The sequence below is a fragment of the Aulonocara sp. 'chitande type north' Nkhata Bay genome, linkage group LG13 (genome assembly GCF_057382095.1).
Source record: "Aulonocara sp. 'chitande type north' Nkhata Bay isolate Kocher_YH1m ecotype deep benthic linkage group LG13, A_spYH_male_GT1.1, whole genome shotgun sequence".
Taxonomy (NCBI): domain Eukaryota; kingdom Metazoa; phylum Chordata; class Actinopteri; order Cichliformes; family Cichlidae; genus Aulonocara; species Aulonocara sp. 'chitande type north' Nkhata Bay.
The window spans coordinates 28,335,332-28,345,161 of record NC_141356.1 but is presented as its reverse complement, the minus strand read 5'-3'; the positions used below and the strand labels follow the sequence as shown (position 1 = coordinate 28,345,161).

At 44.9% G+C, this 9,830-nt stretch overlaps 1 protein-coding gene across 6 annotated transcripts in view; it reads right to left on the bottom strand.

Moving 5' to 3' along the window:
• Positions 1-1,641: 1,641 nt before the first annotated feature.
• The window catches only part of mlip (muscular LMNA-interacting protein), a 50,906-nt gene continuing 42,717 nt past the window's right edge, over positions 1,642-9,830 (bottom strand). For all 6 annotated transcript variants that reach the window (XM_086259719.1, XM_086259718.1, XM_086259721.1 and 3 more), the window contains one exon: positions 1,642-3,260. In XM_086259719.1, the coding sequence (XP_086115845.1) occupies positions 3,039-3,260 (222 nt within the window). In that variant the 3' untranslated portion in view covers positions 1,642-3,038. The remainder of the gene's footprint in view (positions 3,261-9,830) is intronic.

The window sequence follows — 9,830 nt, the reverse complement described above, 5'->3', positions numbered from 1 at the left end:
TTAACCTAACATTGTCACGAATCACTGTGTGGCAGGCAGGAGATGAGGACTCAAAAGGCAGGACTCCGACACAAGGGATGAACTCAAAACCACAGCTTTAATTGCTGGCACAGGAAAAACGAGTATACAAAGCAAACTAACCTAAACTGGAAAAATAACAAACTAACCATACAGGGAGATCCACACAGCAAGAGGGACAACACAACACTGACTCATAGAAACACAGGGTTTAAATACACTGGGAAGTAACGAGGGGAATGGGACACAGAAGGAGGGCACAGCTGGGAGAAATCAGAACTGACGAGACAAGGAAGCAAAGCAGGACCTATTCACATAAGACACGGACCTTCAAAGTAAAACAGGAAGTATAACACAGAGACGCGAACTTGACACGGTGGAGACAGCAACTAAGAAACACAGAGACATAAACCATAAAGCTGAAGACTCTAAGAACCAAAATACACAGAGGGAAATACTAAGCATGGAACACAAGGGAGTAACAAAAGACCAACCATGAGAATTCACAATACAGAGTGACAGAAAACAAGAAACTCAAACATGCAAAGACACAGATGTACACAGAACATAGGGGGCACAGAGAAACACGAAGGGCAAGGGATCAAAACTAGAAACCATAGAATAAATCACACGAGTACAAAATACAAGAATCACAAAGAACTAAAAACGCTGGGTCAGGAGACCCAGGATCCTGACAAACATGATCTTTACACTACAGTCACACAGTCTCTCTGATCTATCCAGCATCCATCTGGTCTTAGTCTGCAAATGCTAATTTCAAAATAAAATGTGTTTTTGTCAAACTAAGCTAATAACGAAAACCCTGTTGTTCATGTTTTAAGTGTGGCAGACAGACACATTATTGTGCACTGCAAACAGAAATGTAAAATAACAAAATGGCATTTATTTAACTGGGTGCTCCTGTTATGGTTTTAGGACTGGGGTGGAGTTTGTTTTCTTTCTGTTCTTTTTCTTCCTCTCTTTTGTTAATTGGAGTCGTTGGTCTGTGTTCAATCTATCGATGGAGCCTTTCCTGCTGAGCCGTCCTCCTTATAACTTTCCACAATGAAGCAATTAAGCAGCAGGTATATCAAGGTTGTGTGGCTTTAAGACTCTTTAGACTGCTCATATCATTATAGTAACTTTTAGGTTTGTTTTGTTTGAAATTGCTTTTGGAAAAACTATTAAGCTAACTTGTTGCCTCTACTCACCTCGCAGACTCTTGCCAGAGAATCCTGGGCAAGCTCAGCTGACCACACAGCTCTCTTGCTTCTGCGATCCTCTCTGGCCTCAAAATCTCAGTAAGAAGTCTCTCAGCCCCCAAACTGCCTGCTTCTATCCACCTGAAAATCTTAGAACTATGTCTGCCAACCCAGTGCTCCTTCCCCACTCAGCCTCCACAGTGCAAAAACGTCAGATCACTCAACTCCAGTTCCAATTACGCTTATCTCACCTTCTGGAATAGACAATAACCTATCCTCTTCCCTAACACCCATGTGAACTTGCCTGAACTGAAGTTTCTTTCTCACCTTCACCCTCAATCATTCTATAAATGTCTCCATAAGTACTGTCGCTCGAGTCTGCTCTTTCGGTCCGGTCAGAGTCACATGATGACAGCATCCAAAGGCATGTTATGTTAACTGGTGATTCTAAATTGGCAGCAGATGAGAGATGGAGCGATGAATGACATGCCGAAAACAGCCCTGAGCTATTCAAGGTTCAAGATGTTTATATAGAGTAGATAACATTTGATTGTGTGTTTATATGTTTGCTTGGATCCATAAAAAGACTTACACTTTGGAAATGAAACTCTTCCTTCTTTCTCTCTTAAAGCTCCTAGCCCATGTCCTTGTTATTGATGATGGTGGTGGTTGTGGTGTTGTTGTTAACCAGAGTTTCACATCATTAGCCATTAGTCATTTTCATAGAAAGTCTCACATGACCAAAGCATAGAGAAATCAAACACACATCAAAATAGAGAGCTTCTTTATTAAATGTAACAATTTTTCATAAACGAATTAGAAATTATAAAATATTTTCTTCCGGTGAGTTACATAATTTGCATTAATTTAATGCAGGCCGTTGGTAAATTGAACAGCTGCAAAACAGCAATTGACTATTCGCTAATCTAGGCACTGCTGATCAGTCAAGCTCTTGATTATTTGACGGATTCAGGTGACGTTTCGATAAACTTCATTCTCTACAGTTAAAGAGTTTAACGGATGATGTAAGTAACAAAAAAACCTGCAACTGTCACATATTTCACAACTGTAATCCAGGATGCTACAAGATCCAACTTTAGGGTAAATCTTAGCAGCTCTGTGAGCTTTTAACTAGATTTAAGGATGTCTCCTGTAGTCAGTACGTTATGACATAGCACTGCACTCCTATCAACATGCTGAATAAAATATGAGCAATAGGATGTTTGCATGTTATTTACCGAGTCAACCATGACACACCACCCTTCCCTATCATACTTACAAGATTGGTTATACTGTAGCTCAGTGGTGCAATACAACAACAAAGTGTCTGCATTATTTGCATGATTTATTTATTTTTTATATTTAAGTTTAGCTTTCTATTAAAATTTGGTTAAAATACTTTGGTTAGAGCTAGGAGCATGTAGCTTAATTACATGAGTAATCAGGTCACAATTTTTCTCCACTATGTCTGAAATTAAAGGCGTTTTGTTTGGTGGTTAATCTGCAAGCACTTAATTATCAGCTGCACACGTGCTGTGGAAAGAACGAGCAGCAAAGGGTCAATTGCACACAGATTTAAGGTCTCTGTAAGGAATACTAAACCAGCGTTATTTACTGTAAACAATCATATGGAGATGTAATTTTTTTTATCATTCTTGAAAGGTAAAATAAAGATTGCTCCTGAAAATGAGACCTTGTGTCTCAATGAGATTTACCTGTATAGATAAAGATGAAATATAATTTTTCATCCTTTAGATGTGATGTTTTTTATATGCCGAGTGAGGCTTATCAGAAATTCAATAAGAGTTATTCACTGTTTTAAATATGACCTTCAAAACCTTCCATATGCCTCTCGGTGGAGCTGAAACTTGCTGAAGCACCTTTCCCGTGGCGACTGAGCTGCTCGTCGGGCTCTTTAATGTGCAGATCACATAGTGAGAATGGACTTCTTCTTTCAGCCTTCCTCTCCTCTCTCAACATTTTGCACTTTGTACCTGCGTGTGAATCTTTCCCCACCTCGTCGGGATGTTTGTTTTCCACCTGAAATAGATGAGAATACAATGTTTTTCATTTTAATGTCCTGAATGGCCGACATAAGCAATTACAGGCTTTGCAATTTTCTGCACTTTTTAGTTGTCAGTTTCAATTTAGACTTTCCCCCCTTGAGCCCAATTTCATCCCACTGTGAAGCTGCTTGATACTTCACTTGGGTTTTGTTCCTGCATTAATATTCATTGTGTGATTCATTCTAACTGACAGAGATCTCCCTGTACTGAATGTTGATTCCTGGTCAGATGCTCCGGTATATTGTCTGTAGTTCTACAAAAATAAATAATTTATATTGAATCACCTGAGCTAATTTACATGCCAAAATATGACACATTTGGAAATGTTTGAACATTGTATTATTGGTGTTTGAGCTGATGTATTATTACAATTTCCTGTTTTGTCAACAAATATGTCTCTCAAAAAGAAGATTGTACACTATTGAGGGATGAGAGTGCACCTATTGTCCCTTCATATTCTGCTATTTATAATTACCGGTGTCATGCCGTGTGCACAGTTTCAAAACATGAGGTCGGTGGATTTAGGCAAAAACGTCCTACTGTTCTAAACTGTCTGTTTCAGACTTGTCACAGCTCAGGCGATGGATATGTAAGCCCCACCCATATTGCTCCATAAACCTTTCGTTTGCAAATTTTAGAGAGACTGGCTTTAAAGAATAACAAGAACAGCTTGTTTCAAATGGAGAATGAACTGATCCCTACTTTAAAATAAGTCAACATCACTCAAAGAAACCTAGTATCATATCTACTATAATGAAGTCTGATGTCATGCTATAATGATATATGTATCTTTGTACGTTCCCTATTTGCTCCTAGACAAGTGGACTAATCTTGATAAACAGGAACATTGCTCAGGGCATGTGAGTGATAATATCAATATCATATACAAATATTTTATGCAAATTCAAACAATTTATATAAAAACAGAGGTTTGACCGTTTCCGTGTCTGCAGCTTTAAGATATGTGCTAACTCAATGCCACAATCTTCTCAGGAGAGGATATCTCAGCAAATCCCTCCCAAGGTTCAACGCTCAGAGAAACTGCAAAAAACCCAAGAGCTACATCTCAGACTCCTGCAGGCCACTGTCATCATGTTCGGTTTTCAAGTTCATGAAGGTACAAGAAGAAGATTGAAGATCGTATCAACTGACAAGGATGGTAGGTCATGCATCAAGGTGTTGCAATACTTCTACCCGAATGAAATGCAGTGGCGGGACCTTAAGAGACCTGTGCATAAATGAATCCCAGCAAATTGCATAAAGACCTTTGAAGGTCTACTGTATATGCACATCACTTGTGCTTCTGCTAACATTTTTGTGGTGACAGAACTATTTAAAAATCTATTGATTGCCATCTTCAAGAGAATCTCCAACATTTGGAAATCCTCTGATTGACTGAGAAGCTGCATGAAAAAATCAATAAAAAGTTATTTTTTGCTCTGTATTTGGTGCAGAGCCTCAGTCACGCTGTGCATAGAGGCTGGATGCAGGGGGAAATAGTCAGCCAGTATCTATACCATCAAAGGTGATTCTCAGTTGGAAGTTTTCATAAATACATGTTGTAACTTGTGTTTTTGGAAATATGCAAAAAAAAAAACAAAAACCCTTGAATAATAAGACAGCAATTTCAAAGCAGTTTTTGTGTTAAAGGTGATTTTGATCAAAAGAACTGCCTTTACTCAGTGCTGTATCTCTGGTTTACAAAAACAAGAATCTAAATGAGACAAATTTGGAGCTGTTGAAAGATTTACCTCTTCCCTATTGACTAGCTACCACCCACTGCTTCTTCTCTCCAGTGCAGTCTGACTAGTTCTTTTTTCTGCTAAAAGGACAGACATTAAATCAATGTCTATTTTCTTACCCTTTCTTTAAAAAAATAAATAAAAATAGCAACACTTTCTATAAAGTTCACTCCTGGGTAGCTGACGTATTATGATGTGTGATCACATAAATCCATACCTATGGAGAAATATCTATCAAAAAAATTTTTTTTCAGAGTACCTGTAAAAATCAATGTTTGTTTTATATGACATATAAAGTAATTGTTTCCATGCTTATCAGAGATATTGTTTGCTTGATTAATCTTTAAGTTTATTAAAACATTTCTTTTCTATATGGGCACATATTATATGCATACTGAAAAACCAACATCATTATCCTCAATAAACGCAATCTAAAAAGATTTGTAGCTTTGTAAGTTTTGTGTCTGAATTTTCAGGAAAGAGACTGTTTGGTGTCAGAGATGTAAAATTCACTGAAAGTCAGTCTAATTGTTCAATACTGAGTGTTGAATTTTATGTTGTCTCATTACAGGAAAAACATCATTTTTTCATCATTTTTCATGCAGGATCATTACACTGTCAAACATGATGAACAACAGAAAAATGCCAGGACTACCAACCATGCATTCAAAAATTGTCACGTTTCGTAGATCGGACTCACGCGCAGACCACTAGTGTCTTCAAAAGGTGCATTTATTTACAGTGTTTCCTACAGTGGAATTCATATATACACATAATAGTGTCAAAGGAAAAAGGGGCCGGGGTTCCAGGGTCCAGGAGTGAAAGAGGCAGGAGTCCAGGAAGGGAAAGTTTCCATTCAGTCCTAGCACATCTCCTCTCCTTTATCTCTCTTGCTCCCGTTCAGTCGCCAGGCACAGGGGAAGAACAAGTCCAGAGGCAATCTATGCACAGGCAGAAAAAAAACCATTAGTCTCCTGGTTCAGACATGCTCATAAACTGACTTTACAAAATACAGGACGACTGACGCTGATGACTCAACGATCCAGCGACGAGTAGAGCAGACTCGCCCTCTTAAGAAGGGTTCCAATCTTTCATGATCAGCGACAGATGTGCTGATCACCTCCAGGTGCGTAGGCCAGGGGCAGGAGCCCATACTGAGCTCCGCCCCGGCAGGAGAAAGAGAGAATGGAAGAGGGCGAGAGAGAAAGGGAGAGCAGAGGTGAGAGAGAAAGGTAAACAAAAACAAAACACCTGACGGCTGTCAGCTGACGAGGAGCAGAGACCATGACAGTACCCCCCCCTCAACGGGAGCCCCCCGGCGACCCACCAGGCTTGTCCGGATGCAGGCGGTGAAACTCCCGGAGCATGGGCACATCCAGAACGGCCGCCCGAGGGACCCAGGAGCGCTCCTCCACGCCATAACCCTCCCAGTCAACCAGATACTGACAGCCACGCCCACGGCGCCGAGAGTCCATGATGCGAGTGATGGAGTAGGCCGGCAAGCCATCCACGAGCCGGGCGGGAGGAGGGGGCCTGGAAGGAGGGCACAGAGGACTAGACCGGACAGGTTTGAGTTGTGAAACATGGAAAACATCATGGATTCTCATATTGCGAGGGAGTTTTAACTTCACAGAGACAGGATTGACCAAGGCGGAGATTTCAAAAGGGCCAATGAAGGTGGGTGTAAGTTTCTTAGACTCAGTCCTGACCGGAACAAAGCGGGTAGAAAGCCATACCTTCTGGCCGACAGAGTATTTGGGTGCTGGAGTCCGGTGCCGGTCTGCGATGCGTTTGTTGTTCTCCTTCGTGCGCAGTAGGGCCGCTTGAGTTGCCCGCCAAACTCTGCGACACCTGCGCAGATGAGCCTGGACGGAGGGTACAGAGTGCTCACCTTCCACAGCAGGAAAAAGAGGAGGCTGATATCCCAAGGAAGCTTCGAATGGAGACCGGCCGGTGGCAGAGGCAGTCAAGCTGTTATGGGCGTACTCGATCCACGGCAACTCCTCACTCCAGATGGTTTGATTGGTGGAGGCGACGCAGCGCAGGGCGGTCTCCAGTTCTTGGTTGGCCCGCTCGGATTGGCCATTGCTCTGAGGATGATAACCCGAGGATAGACTGACCTTTGCGCCCAGGGAGTTGCAGAACTCTTTCCAGACCCGAGAAGTAAATTGAGGCCCTCTGTCGGACAGTATGTCTTCCGGGATCCCATGCAGGCGGAAGACGTGAGTGGCGAGTAGGCGTGCAGTCTCTAGAGCTGTGGGAAGCTTAGGCAGAGCAATGAAATGAGCCACTTTAGAGAAACGATCGATTATGGTGAGAATGACAGTGTTACCTGCTGATGGAGGTAACCCGGTGATGAAGTCCAGTGCTATGTGAGACCATGGCCTGGAAGGAGTGGATAACGGATGGAGCTGACCCGCCGGGGGTTGGTTCGATGGTTTGTTTCGGGCACAGACCGTACAAGCAGTGATGTATTCCCGAGTATCTTGGGTGAGTGAGGGCCACCAGAAGTACCGCTGGAGAAACTTGACGGTGCGATGTATCCCTGGGTGGCATGAGAACCGGGCCGTGTGAGCCCATTGCAGAACCTGGGATCTGACAGAGCACGGAACATAGAGTCGGTGGACGGGCCCCCCTCCCGGATCCGGTTCGGCTATCTGAGCCGCCCGGATGGCCGCCTCGATCTCCCAGGTGATGACCCCAATAGTACAGGTTGCCGGCAGAATGGAATCCGGATCCGCCTTTTCGTCAGCAGCAGAAAACTGACGGGAGAGAGCGTCCGGCTTGACATTTCGGGAACCGGGTCTGTAGGTGATGGAGAAGTGAAAACGGGTGAAAAACAGGGCCCATCTGGCCTGTCGAGCGTTGAGATGTTTCGCCGTTTGAAGGTAGGCCAGGTTTTTGTGATCGGTCCAGACCACGAAGGGTTGAGTGGTGCCCTCCAGCCAATGCCGCCATTCTTCCAGGGCGAGCTTAATCGCCAAGAGCTCCCGATCGCCCACGTCGTAGTTACGTTCTGCAGGGGTGAGACGACAGGAAAAATAGGCACAAGGGTGCATCTTACCTTCCCTCTGTTGGGAAAGGATGGCCCCCACCCCTGAGTCGGATGCGTCGACCTCTACCACGAACTGAAGAGTGGTATCAGGTTGGACCAGGATGGGCGCTGAAGCAAACCGTTTCTTGAGCTCCTGAAAGGCTGATTGGACAGCGTCACTCCACTGAAAAGCAAGCTTGGGAGAGGTTAACTGAGTTAATGGTAAGGCAATCCTGCTAAAGTCCCGTATGAATCTCCTGTAGAAGTTAGCGAAGCCAAGGAAGCGTTGCAACTGGCGATGGTTGTTTGGTTCTGGCCAGTTCACAACAGCCTTGACTTTCACAGGGTCGGGTCGAAGATCTCCCCGCTCGATTATGTACCCTAGGAAGGCAACCGAAGGCACATGAAACTCACATTTCTCGCTTTTGACGAACAGCCGGTTCTCCAGAAGGCGTTGCAGCACCAGCCGGACCTGGGTCTCGTGTTCCGCCTGGGAGGAAGAGAAGATCAGAATGTCGTCTAGATAGACAAACACAAATCGGTTAATAAAGTCCCTTAGAACATCATTGACCAGAGCCTGGAATACTGCAGGTGCGTTAGTGAGGCCGAACGGCATGACCAGATACTCAAAATGTCCAAGGTGGGTATTAAACGCCGTCTTCCATTCATCGCCATCCCGAATCTGGACCAGGTGGTAAGCGTTTCTCAAGTCCAGCTTGCTGAAAATGACGGCGCCCTGGAGAAGTTCGAAAGCGGAGGTGAGCAGGGGCAGTGGATATTTATTCTTGACCGTAATGTTATTGAGTCCCCGAAAGTCAATACAGGGTCGGAGGGTCTTATCCTTCTTTTCCACAAAGAAGAAACCTGCTGCGACGGGTGAGGAAGAGGCCCGGATAATGCCGGCAGCGAGAGATTCAGTTATATATTTCTCCATAGCCTCCCGTTCCGGCAGCGAGAGGCTATAGAGGCGGCTGGTTGGTAAGGGAGCTCCCGGCAGCAGGTCTATAGCGCAGTCATAGGGCCGATGGGGTGGCAGCGACTGGGCTCGGTCCTTCCGAAACACCTCAGCGAGATCGTGGTAAGCAGACGGCACATCTGCTAAGTCGGAAGACCGCGGTGGCTCTGGGCCGGTGACAGATTTGTTAGGAGGTACGGCAGCCTTAAGGCAAGTCATATGACACTCCTCTCCCCAGCCCGTAATGCCTCCTTTCTGCCAATTAATCGTGGGGTTGTGTTGCTGGAGCCAGGGATGACCGAGAACTAACGGCGTCTGAGTGGAGTGAAAAACAAAAAAACTAATCTCCTCCGAATGATTGCCAGACAGTGTGAGGGTGAGCGGTTCAGTGATGTGTGTGATGTCGGGGAGGCGCTGCCCTGATAAAGCCGTGACGCGTAAGGCGTGGGGTAGTGACTCCACAGTCACACAGAGTCGTTTAGCTAGTTCAGAGTCAATGAAATTTTGTTCTGCTCCAGAATCAATAAGCACAGAAAGTGAATGACACTCGGAATGGACCAGAAGCTTAGCCGGCAGGGCTAAACGTGGAGGAGATTTATCCTGATTCAAACCGCCCACCAGTACTCCTACCATCACTGGCGGGCGCGGCCTTTTGCTCGCGACGGACAGGAGGCAATCATGTGTCAGTTAGGTGAGAGCTGCCGATTTGCATGGGCTGTACCTCTCCGTCGGTGCCCCCTGATGTCCGGGAGGACCGGTAATCGGCCGAAGCCTCCGCCCATCGCGGCCCTGCGGCCTCCTGGGAACTGGAGT